The sequence below is a fragment of the Rhea americana genome, unplaced genomic scaffold (genome assembly GCF_003343005.1).
Source record: "Rhea americana isolate MKP2758 unplaced genomic scaffold, rheAme1 scaffold_621, whole genome shotgun sequence".
In the NCBI taxonomy this organism is placed as follows: domain Eukaryota; kingdom Metazoa; phylum Chordata; class Aves; order Rheiformes; family Rheidae; genus Rhea; species Rhea americana.
The window spans coordinates 1-12,387 of record NW_028186781.1 but is presented as its reverse complement, the minus strand read 5'-3'; the positions used below and the strand labels follow the sequence as shown (position 1 = coordinate 12,387).

General features: G+C 42.8%; 2 protein-coding genes across 2 annotated transcripts; one reads left to right on the top strand and one right to left on the bottom strand.

Moving 5' to 3' along the window:
• The first annotated feature begins 2,215 nt into the window (after nt 1–2,215).
• LOC146587037 (gallinacin-2-like) lies at nt 2,216–4,207 on the top strand. Its single transcript, XM_085320263.1, is given in 4 exon segments — nt 2,216–2,273; nt 3,193–3,324; nt 4,049–4,121; nt 4,123–4,207. Coding segments are annotated over 4 exon segments (348 nt in total).
• A 6,789-nt stretch (nt 4,208–10,996) lies between these two features.
• On the bottom strand, nt 10,997–11,781 carry LOC146587036 (ostricacin-2-like). The gene is made up of 2 exons (XM_085320264.1): nt 11,724–11,781; nt 10,997–11,127 (listed from the first exon to the last, which is right to left on the bottom strand). The coding sequence occupies exons 1-2, from the start codon at nt 11,779–11,781 to the stop codon at nt 10,997–10,999; spliced, it is 189 nt and encodes a 62-aa protein (XP_085176390.1).
• Between the last annotated feature and the right edge of the window lie 606 nt (nt 11,782–12,387).

Genomic DNA, 12,387 nt, shown 5'->3' with positions numbered 1-12,387 from the left:
CTGGTAGACATCAGAGAGTATGTGGAGGCTCTTCACATCATTACTGTATAGATTTTCAGGTTTAATTTGGATTAGATTTTAACATTGAATAGAATCATAAAACAATGTAGGTTAGAATGGATGCCTGAAGGTCATCTGGTCCAGCCATCCTCTCAAAAGAGCCGATTTCAAAGTTAGAGAGGGTTACTCATGGCTTTGTTTAATTGAATTTAAATATCTCCAGGGATGAAGATCCTATTTCCATTTATTGTGGAATGAACACCTGAGGGTGCTGTAGAAGCCAGAAGTACAACGAGATTAGCCAGAGTCATGGAAAACCACTCAGTCAGGAGCTCTGCAACCTAAAGGTTCAGAAGCAGCCTCTGGCGCTGGGTTTCCCTAAACTGCTGTATTTTCTGTCAACTGGAAGGGCATACAGGAACATAACCCCTATGTACCCACCCTACTGCTAGACATTTTATACTCTTTATGGACTATGACTGAAGAGAGAATGTAAGGCCAGTGGAACTTTGCTTTACCTTTACATGGCCATTCTGTGTTCTTATATTCTCTTTTTATAGAATAGAAAATAAACTAGCTGGGAATGCAAAGCACGCAGATGTTTTGTACTGCAGCAGGATTATGTGGCTCCTATCCAGAAACAGTTCAACGTATGTRCCAAGATGTTTGACACGCACCACAGTGGCCTAACGTATCTTACACAAACAGGAGTGTCACAAGAGGTATTGCATGAAGAACCCGGGATTTTCCAGAAGAAAAGCTGCAACAGGTCCAAAGAGAAACCTTGCTTTTTCATTGGAAAAAGAGAAGCAACATGATTCTGGCTGGACATGGGGCACTTTTTGATTGGCTAAAATGTACTTGTTGTGAAGAGAAAGCAGTTGTCACTCCCCATAGCAAATACATTTATAAGAGAGGCTCTCAGTCTCACTATCAAAGCCCTCTGGAGGGAAGACACCAAGAACAGGTCTTATTTTGGCTTGTGGGGTCACCWGATACCTGGTAATTTTTCACTTCTTTTCAGTCTTTCTTTTAATGTGCGATGTTATTTATTTTTTTTCCCTCGGAAAGCCCTCTACACTATTGACCTAAATCCATAGGTTACTAAATTGAATCTAACTTGTCTAGAAATTACASAGGTTGAGTAAGTAGTTCAAATAAGTGCCAACACCCAGAATACTGTGATAAAGATACTAAAGTTTACTAACTCCTGGGAAAAAAATTGTAGGTTCAGGTTACATAAATTCAGGTTACTGTAGAAGCAAAGAGGTCTGTCATCTAGAGAAATTAATGATGTCTTATAGGGAAATTTGAAGATGTTTGGTATCTAGTTTGAGAGCTTTATTTCATTTTCAGGATTAAGTTAACTTTGCCTTCTTGTTTATCCCAATATTTTCAAATGTATAAAAAATTGTATAAACTACTAACACTGATTTACTAAGCTTCTAATACTAATTTCATAGGTCTATGTCTTAGTCACCTATCATTCCATTGTAGAAATATTATACTTCATTGCAATGTCATTTTACTGCCTTGCTTAAGAGAAAATAATTTGCAGCAAATTAGAAGATTCACTAAAGCCAAGATATACCACATTAACTACTGCTCGTTTGTCCAYAAGCTCCCTTCTAGGCTACCTTATCCTCCTTTGTTGATAATAGTTGCATTAATAATTGACTTTTTCAATRAAGGCATTAAATGTTTGCTTTTTAGATTTCATTCATCAAATTGTTTGATTATATGTTTCCATTTGAGAACTTTTGCCTATATACGAAGACTGAAGATTTTGAGCAAGTTGATTTTAGCTGTTATTTCTTGATAAATTCCAAGATGAGCATTTTTATTCTGAAGTTTATAACCTTGATTGTATAATGACCTCATTTTTCTTAACATTGTTTTTTATCACCTAAAACAGCTAACTAAAAATAATGCCCTGCCTGTATTTTGGCAAAAGATTATTTGAAAAATGTGAGAGAAGAAACTTGAGCAATCATATAATTAAAGTAATTTAATAACCGYGTATCTCAAAAAGATGTTGCCCCATACTTTTTGGTTTTCCTCAGGCATGCTCTCGTGGCAGTCATGATGTTCTGTGAGTTCTACTGGTTATTTTAAAAATTTTAGAATAAGTAATATATTTTCAATTAATATTGTATTTGTACAGTTCAGATACCAAGGACTGTCCGTAATATACCTTTCTTGTTCCTCTTCAGTCATGAGGATCCTTTACCTACTCTTTTCTCTCTTCTTCTTGGCCCTCCAGGTTTCTCCAGGTAAGGTGGAAAAAGAAGAAAGGGATGCTGGGAGGGAAGTTTTTTTGATCCTCAAGTAAGCTCCCCAGAACATTTTGCTCACTGTTGGTTAAAGGTACTAGAAACTAAGCAGGGGTTTATAAAATAGTCAGCTCAGTGCTTGTGCTCTTCGCTTCTCCTGTGGAAACCCTTTCTGAGATGGAGAAATTATGACCGCTGAAAAGAACTCATTCTTCCCTTCCGGTGTTTTTTTTTTTTTTTTTGCAGAGATGGTGTAAATCTTCTAGTATTAACTGCCCAAGCATGTGTCTACTGGCCATGCACTTTGGGTAACAGACCATTCAAAAGCAAATATGCAGTGCAAAATGAAGCCTGGCCACCTATTTTCAGATGGGAATCGTAGATTATAGCCTCTGGGGACATGACCCTTATTCTCTAAGCACACAGATCTTGAATCAGAGCCTAAGCAGCCTTTCTCTGTTGGCTGGCTTTAAGGGGTCTGCACCATTCCCCACCTCTATTTCAATTCCAGGCACTCTGCCTCCACCACTACAGAGTGTGGATTTGAGGTATCTACACTTGACCACTCAATGGTACCACCTAGACATTTCCATGTCTGACTTYTTTCCTGAAAATACTGTCACTGGAGCATAGAAGAGTTGGTGTAAAAATGAGTATGCAGGAGCATATTTGGGATGTAGAAAGGGACAATTTTGTGATAGTATCTCCATTTAGAGATAAGGTAAAATAAGGATCCCATTGCTGCAAGTTGTAGACCTGCTTGGTGATCTTCCATTAGAGTGACAATACTTAAGGGAGGTTGTTGGTGGAGGCAGTTCCTYGCTTTTTATTTGAACGAGTGAGGGAAAACCATGCTCTGAGCTAYAGCCCTCCATGATGCTGCTGAACAGCAAATGATCACAAATGATTCTTGTTGCAGGACTGTCTTTGCCCCGGCGGGACATGTTTTTCTGTAGAAAAGGATCTTGTCATTTTGGATCATGTCCTGTCCACTTGGTTAAGGTTGGGAGTTGCTTTGGGTTCCGCAACTGCTGCAAATGGTGAGTTCAGTGTTCATCAAGGTTCACCTGCAGTATGAACAGCCAAATATATTCTACTCACATCCTCATCCTCAGACCATACTTTAATGTTCAGATGAGGTATAAGAAAAAACTTTTACACCATCGGGACAGGCAAACATTGGAGCAGGTTGCTGGCAGAGCTTCACAGTACTCTCCCTCCCGAGATGGGCCCTATGACATGCCCTGTCAAGAAGGGCAGAGTACAGACAGAAATATCAGCTGTGTGCTCTCTCAGTTCTGTTTGACCCCTTTACAGCTCCACCAAAATATCAGGGTTTGGTATTTCCAGAACTGAAGAGTTGTGGTATATGGGGAATAAACTGGGAATTTAGTTAACACTGCAGGGCAAACACATACTTAAGAACAATCGAATGTGTGCAAAAAGTGTAATTGAGTGTTGCAAAAAAAAGTATCTTACAAAAGATAACCTTGAATTTTAACTCAAGAATGCATGCATTCAGCCTGCTATCAAGGGATACCAATTTAATTTTCTGCTCTGCCTGGAACAGTATGAAAACACTGCTTCTATTTGCAGATAAGTGCTGTACAAAAGACCTGTCCCAGCTCGACTCTGATCAGTTACCAGTCTACTACACGTGACACTAGGTGTTTTGAAATGTGTGTAAACCCAGGAGGAAAATATGAACRGACTGAGAGAAAGTAGGGAAGGAATACAAATATAAAGAGAGTCTGATTTTTTTCCCCTTTATGCAGGCCATGGGATGTATAAATCTTCGTGGATTGTGCAATCAAGAGCTCTGAAAATTTCTTCTAAATCTAGTAATTTGAATCTCCTTACTGCTAAAATTATGGGATCCTGATACCACAAAGTCTCAAGCATCTTTCATTTCTAATACAAAAAGCTTTATGTAGATCAGCAAATCCAAATACATTAGGTATTACTTTCCTCCTTGTGAATAAATTGATGTTGCTTAGCATTCATACTGATGAAACATGGATGTTTGTTGCAGGGGTCCAAGGTGATGATTCTGCTTGGGTTTTCACACAAAAACTCCACACGGTTAAAATTTATAATGTGCACACCACTCCTCAATTTGAGTTTTTCTGAGGTGTACAACCGCTCAAAGTGGGCAGATATGGACAGAAGACTTTATGCTCCAAYATAAAGAGAAAAGTTGGCTGAAAAAAACCCAGCTTTGTTGGAATGCATTCAGATGCTAAAATCCTCGTTTTAAATGCAGAAAGCTCTTCTCTGGGGAACAAGAAATAGAAATAACTAAAAATCCAAATTTCTACCAACTGTTAATCCTCATATCGGCATGTGGGACACCATAATCTGGGCTGCTGGAGTATGTATGTGAATATCCCTGGAAAGATGTAGGACTTTTTTTTTCCTTTTTCACTGGTACTACAGTTTCTGTCATTCTTTGCTCAAGAAGTAATTTGCCCTGTAATTTCATGGCAATGCATGCAAGTTTTGCCTTTTTTTTTCCCTCACCTGCCACCCTGTGAGGATGCAAAAAAGAGAACAAACGGAGACCAGTGTRTACTGGCTCCACATAGTCTGATGGCTCTGGTCATTAGCTCCTCTCCTGCTCCCTCCTTCATCGGGCACACTCCCTTAAATTCCCCACCAGAATCCACACATTTCTGAATGAAAAGTTCTTCAGGGAGGGTATTTTGTCTTTGCACTCAAAATTACAGTACAGATTGTCCTACGAGTGTTTCTGCATACTTCTTAACTGGGAATGGCCTTATTCCCATCCCATCCAAATTCTAATCTTTCACGGCGTAATTTCTTATACTCAAGTCATAGGGTTGGTTAACATAGCTCAAAGTCTTTGGAAAACGGAAGTTTGGAGGAATGCATTCTTGGGCTAGTTGTARGCCCTCTGCCTGGTGCTAGCTGGCAGTCTGGCCCTGTCATGCACTGAGACTGTTTGCAGGGCTTGCTCTCATATCAGAGGGGGCTGAGAGGTCACCATGCTCCTCCAGAAGGAACATTTCTAGAGGAGGTATGCAACTTTAGCATGGCTTTGACAGTCAGGCAAAACCTCGTGTTTCAGGCCTCTTCTTCAGTGCATTTACAGCAGCTAGATTGTGCCCATTCCCCAGTCTCTTCCATCTCCCACTACTAGTTATCTAATGTATCTTACAGTTAATATTAATTTTACATTAGATTAACCTTGAGTTTACAGAAGAAGCCTGTTCTCATGCTCCTGGTCTCTCCAGTCAAGGACCAGGAGCAGYTGGCCTAGAGCCTTCTCTTAATACCAATGGGTGAAGATTATCTTTTGCTCCGGGGAACTCATTCAGCAAGCCCTGAGCTGGTGTGGTCAAGTCCCCAGCTTGGTGATTGTGTCCTTGTGACAGACCACTGGGTTAAACTGTGACCTCAAAAAAACTTTTCTCTCACACTATTTCCTCTGTCTCTCTTATTTGACTGTACTCTTCATCTTTATCTTCTTGAGCATGTTAGCATATTTTTGTGTAGACAGTTCATCTGTTTGTTACAAATCTTCTGTGAGACTTGATCTAATTAATGATCCATCAAGCCTCTTTTTTTTTTTTAATTTTTTAAGATTATGGATACTATTAGTGCTTGAGGTAGTCCCAGGTAATATGGGCCTGTTGTTCTTGCTATTTACCTTTTTAAACGAGGAAATGAAGATATTTCTGTGTGTATGTCTTCCCAAATTTTGCACACAGTCCATCATGAAAAATTTTACTTCATTTCAGATTATTTGCTTCTTATTTCTACCTCATGCCTCTCTTCTGCCCTTATGCTATCTGAGTTTTTTTTTTTTTTTTTTTTTTTTTAGTAACACATTCTGCAAAAGATGCTTTGAGGGAAACACTGTGGGAGCAACAGTGAACAGAGCTTACAGGCATGCAACTTTCCCCACAGGCTGCAAGACCTCTCCTCTCACATATGCAAAACATCTGCAGGAAAATCTAGAACGTATTCAAATCTTTCTCAAAAGCTCATAAAATTCCTTCTTTTTCCTCAGTGATTCCTGAGGATTCTGTCTGACATCTTTAAGAGAAAAGCAGTGAGAATGCATAGGGCTCATATGGCTGAAAGCAAGTCCAGAGCTCCATATCAAGAGGGAGAAAAGTTTTCAGGAAAGAGAAGGGAAGYCAAGCTTTGCTAAGAAATGCCAATATGCAAAGGAATGTAGCTTAACAATAACACAGCTGTTGACTGTTCCCTAACCAGAGGATAAGTAGGATAATTACAGTACATTCATTTTTATTCCCAATACGGTATGAAAATATAACATCTAACTTGCTGTTTCTTACATGACTTCCTGCACAAAACAGTGCTCAGTGCTATTAATCAGCTACACCGGTTCTTAAAGGATCTGACTTACAACATTTAGAACTACAGCACGTAATAGACACAACTGGCAAGAAGCCGTCACACTTCAACAACACACRGAGGCCAGCAGAATATCACAGAGGACTAGAAATGGCACTACTGCCAGTGTCTGAGTGACTGGAGCAGTCCTCACAAGTCTGCCATTTCTCCTGACCCTACTGACTGCAGCAGGAGTCTAGACACCGCTATGCCTGTAGTCACCTAGGTGTAGATACCTAAATAAAGTCCGCAGAACAGAATCCCACCAGATGTGCTACATTTAGTAYGTATTACAGAGTATGTGGCATACATACTTCACAAATCCCATTGTATTTGGTACTGAAATATATGTTCTTGTCTCAGGCTCTCTCTGCCCTTCTGCAGTTCTGTCTGAGCTGTTGTCCAAACTGTCCAAAGTGCTTGTTATTCCCTTGACTGATGTCACTTGCCAGTATAACTTTTTATAGTTATGTCTGTGAACTAAGTGCACATTGTGGAAGTAAAGGACAGGAAATGTCGTTATTTTACAACACAGCAGGAGTTTCTGGGTGGTTGGCCACCAACTGTTGAGGTTCCTCTGGAATTCAAAAGCGGAAATTTCTTTTTGATGACTTTCATACCTAAACTTTGCCTTGACAAAAATTCCATACTCGGTATACAGTATATTGTGATAAGCAGGAGATCTCTTCTTTTTTGCCTTCACAATGGAGAAACATCACAAGCAATTTAGTAACAGTCCTTTCATTCAGGCCAGGTGTCTGTCCTTGATGGCAGGCTCTCAGACAATGCAGATTGTGCCACAATCCATGCATTGTGGCACAATCTGGCCATTGTGTGAGGAGAGGACAGAGCCACATGGCCAACCATCATCCTGTCAGAGACCAGGGTGCCCATGCGGAGAAGATTTAGGAATGCAGGGTGAGAAAGAGAAGATAAAGAGGAGGGGACTGTGAGGTGCGTGTCACTGGGAATACTCGAGGTACACTGCAAAAGACTAAGTCATTTGCTCTGGGTTAACTGGGACTTTGTGAAGGTTTTGTGGAAAGATCCTGTATTTTACTTATCTTGACAATAAATCAATATATCCCATATGACTGGAACAGCGATGAATCACAGCTGTTCTTAAGTGTAACAGAAGTGCTTTTGTTTTTTGGGTTTTTTTTTAGCTTAGGTAAGCAAAATATTGCTAGGACATCATAATTTCCCAGTAAATAAGAGATTAAATATTCTCCTTAAGCATATTGTAGTAGAAATCATATAAAAGTCTGAAACCTATATTAAAAATGGTCCCCTACTTCTCCCTAGACAAGTTCTCCAAGTTATCTGCATTATAGAATGGCTCAGACAAGCAACTTGAAACCTGTAGTGTAAAATAAGAAAACGTTTTTAATTTACTAAAYAATACTAGTGAGAATAACAAAGTTAACTGAGCTTTGATTAGCTTWTAAATAACTATTTATGGAAAAAGGACTCTAAATATTTGTTGAAAATTTCCCAAGTGCCATGGATTTCTGGTCTTTGCAGTAATGGTGTGCAATTTCAGGAAACCAACACAACAAGCATAGACTGAATATAGTGTAACYGGAGTGCAAGTACAGTACCATTTAAAACATGAAGGCACCTGCTCAGTTAARGCCCTGTCTGCAGAGACTCCCTTGTGAAGGCAGGACAGCTCCATCTCCCCAGAAACTCAGAAAATGTTTCTGCGGATGTTTCTGCTTTTTTGTGGTGCTTCTGTGCTGGAAGTCAAAAAGGTTTCAGAGCTGACTCAGTATTAATCTTCAAGGTGCATTGGTTTTATTTTAGTATTTCCATATCTCTTCTAAGACAGTTAGTGGCTATTTATATGTATTTCATCTTTGCTGAGCATTACTCAGGGATATCTGTGCATGTGATTTATGTATCATATCACTATAAATAATATTTAAATGTAATACACCATGTATTATGTGCAATATAGATATAGACTACTYAGGGTACATGGTACATATACTAATTTGGATCTTACATTGCATCCAAAGCAGAAATTGCTTTTGTTCTGATCTTCCTTCACTGTCATCTTAACTCATTTATGAAATATACWGTTTGCCAAAAAATGCTTAATACTGTTTATGTAATAGAATTATTGAAGTTAAAAGGGACTATCTGACAGGATAAATTATCAGGTTTAGAYATAAAGCCTAAAGGTATGAACGACAGAAGATGAAGGTATTTCACAACATATCTAGAGTTTGTGGTTAGCTCACCAAAACTGCTGGTGTTACTCGACCCATCTATCTGGAACCTTGAAATAGCATCTTCTCTTCTTGGCTTTTTTAGCCAAAAGCCCTCAGCTATATCAAGGATTTCTGCCCATGTCAGGGAAAGTGACAGAGAGGGACTCAAATTCCCTCTGGGAATTTGACTTCACAAGGGAAAATCTCTCCACTCAGAAAGCTCCTGGAAGTAGCCCTCAGAAGGGATCATATCAGGTACATTCATTGCTGTTCCATGCTGGCTCGAGGGCAAGGGAGTCTGAGGAGCAGCAGAGTCAGGATATAGCGCACTGTCTCTGCAGGCGTCTTGCGCRAGATTGAGGAAGACGGCACCAAAACATGCTGAAGATGCCACACACCTGCCTAGCGATGGGGTGGGCCCAGCTGTGCCCACAGCTGTAGCACTATTCTGCCAGAAAGAGATGAGGAGCCAGGACAGAGAGGAGAAAAGAAAGGAGGGAAGATAAAAAGCTCTACTGTTCAGCAATCATTAATATCTTTATCAATGTCCTGGAGAATGAGACAAAATGCACCCTCCATAAGTTTTGTGGACAACATCAACCCTGCGTTATGCTTGAGGGTAGAGCTTCCATTCAGAGAGGCTGAAACAGCCAGAGTTACGCAATATGAACCTCACAAAATTCAACAGCTACAAAGACAAAGTCCTGCACCTGGGCTGGACAGGCCCTTTGACCACTGGGTAGAAGCTTGGCTGAAACAGGCCTGGGTATCTTGATTGACAGCAAGCCAARTACGGATCAGCACTGCACCATGGCAGCCGTGAAGGCTAATAGCACSCTGGGATGTATCAGCAGGAACATAGCCAGCAGATGGCTATGAAGGGTTGCCAGAGGGAAGCCACCCCTTGCTCTCCACTCTTAGAAAACATATCTAACTGGTCCAGCTGTGGCACCTCTGCCACAAGAGACAGGTTGATAAACTGCAGCAAGCCCAGCAGATAATAACTCAGATTGTCAGGGGGTTAGAGCACTTCCTCTAAATCTGGAGAAGAGATGGCTTTGGGAGGATTTAGTAGCATCTATTCCATACCTGCAAGTAGGTTTGTGAGAAAGGGAGCTGGACTAGATGATCTCCAGAGGTCCCTTCTAACCTCAACCAGTCTCTGATTCTGTGGTTCATAAACCTGTGGGGGAAGTGTCCTGTCAGGAGGAGCTTTCAAGAAGGGCTGCAGACACAGAATCGGAGGGCCTACACAGAAATTCGGTGTGTGTTTTTAGTGGAGGTTTCCTTTTTGTACTTTACAGAAGTAATTTTCCTGCACACACTTTGGATATAATTCACCGCAGACACTAAGAGGTGGGTAGGGATGCCAGCAAAGTGCTGCAGCACGATTGCAGTCACACCTGTGCCCACAGTGTGCCAGGATCTGTAGACATCTTTACTGGCTTTCCCATGGATGCCCGTTCATGCTACAGAAAAAATGTTTCCAGGCGACGGAGGCAGCAGAGGAGGGGGAAGCAGCGGAGCGCTTGGTGCATTTGGGGTGTCACTGGCACAGAACACCCATTGCTAGAGCAGAGAGCTCCTCAAGCATGAGCTCCATCTACATCCTTGCCCCATACTGCATAAGTGGATATGTATAAATGGACATGCCGTTGGAGGGGATGCAGGCCGGGAGACCCCCCCAAAGTGCCGCAGCCCCCGCCCAGCCCCCCGGGGCCGCCCCCGTTCCGGCCGGCGCATCACAACGTGCCGCAGTGTCACTGCAGTGACCTGGCAGCGGCCGCCCGCGCCCGTCCCCAGCGCGGCGCGGCACCGGCGTGGGACGGGGCGCACAGAGGGGGCTCCCGGCTCGGCGTCRCTGCCCGGGGTCGCTTACACTGTGGCAGAGCCTCCACCAAGGCTGTGCAGGTCTTGTGGGGCTAAAGGGAATAGGAAAGTGCTGTCTGAGTTTGGGCTCCTTCAGGGCAGCCCTGAGCACACAAGGCCATTTCSCTCCCTGCCCTGGGCTCTGCCTCAGAGCACGAAGGCACAAAGGTCTGAACCAGGAGTGTGGCTTTAAAGACAACAGCAACTATTTCTACCGACACTGTGGCACGACAACATCTTTTTTAAACCTAGTGCTTACTTTTTGCAGCAAAAGAAAAAAGTTGAGCATTTTCCTTCGATACCAAAAGGGAAAGAGCACTTTAGAAATCCACAATAGCCGCCTTCTCGTTCACATTGCTCCTTWTTTCCTGGTGCAGTGGTGAATCCTGCAAATTAGAACAGTTGAAAGTGCGCAGTAGGAGGATTACTGTAAAGAATCTGTATATTGCAGAGGAGCTGACACTCCCCCATGGCGTGGGGCAACAGCACTTTGGGATACTCAGCTTAGAGGTCACYGGATGAGGAGAACGGCTTTGTGGCCCAGGCAGGGGTCCTCACATGGCATTACACTTAGGGTCYGACCCRCAGTTCCTCCCCACGAGAATTGAATAACCCGCACTGACTGTAGGAGCTGAGTCCTCTGTGACTGCAACATGACCTCCTCTGCAACAGCTCCCCGTGAGACACCTAAATACAGGGCCTAGGAGCTGAATCCCGCTTCAGCTGCCTGAAGGAGACTGCCTGTATTCCGGGGTGGCTGTCTCTACACCCACCGCCCATGTTCATGGAGGAAAGGGTGCTCTCCAAAGATCTCTTATCCGTGCCATTGCGTGGTTTTTCGCACAGGAACACTAAGTCGATCAGAAAACCATTCCTTGCAAACTGTTCAGTGTCTCTGACAAACGTGGTCACTTTGCGCGACATGGAAGGCACCTCGGAAATGGGTTCACATCTCACCGCTCCTCCCCTCTTCACATCTCACCTGCAGTGCCCTGGAGCAACAGGAGGAAGAAGGGGAAGAGAAGRTACAGGAGCCGCATGGCTGACAGCTGGCCCAGAGCCCCACGTGGCTGCAGAGGGGAGACACCAAGGCAGCAAAGTGATGAAGGCCCTCAAGAGGAGACAGTAACAGCGATTACCACTACAGCTTCATGAACAGCCCCAGAACAGACACGTACACAATCTGCATGGTTCTTCATTACCTTTCTCACGGGTCCTCCTCTTAGTTTCCCCAAAACACACACTGGGGAACTCATGCCTGCCTGTTGCAATTTTCGTCAAAGCAACATCCAAAGAAATTTCAAAAACGCAGGCAGAAACTTACCTTTGGAAGCTGTACTCCCTCAGGCCTTATGCACGATGTGTTGTCTCCCCCTGCCTCTCCTTCCCCAAAGGCCAAAGTAGCAACGGACTACACAGCAGGAGATCCAACACTGAAGGCAATGCCCAAAGTGGAACTAGGGGCAAGAAAGGAGCGAGCTTCTCACACTGAAGGTCCAACCACCTCTGCAAGTGCAGACAGCTACTAGACACCTTTCCAATCTGTCCTGTTGTTAGGAAACTCCAGATCCAGCTTCAACCCTTTCTAGGCTCTAATAGCCATCAGCTCCTATGTCCGATTTGCTCTCTTTTCTGGAACACCCACC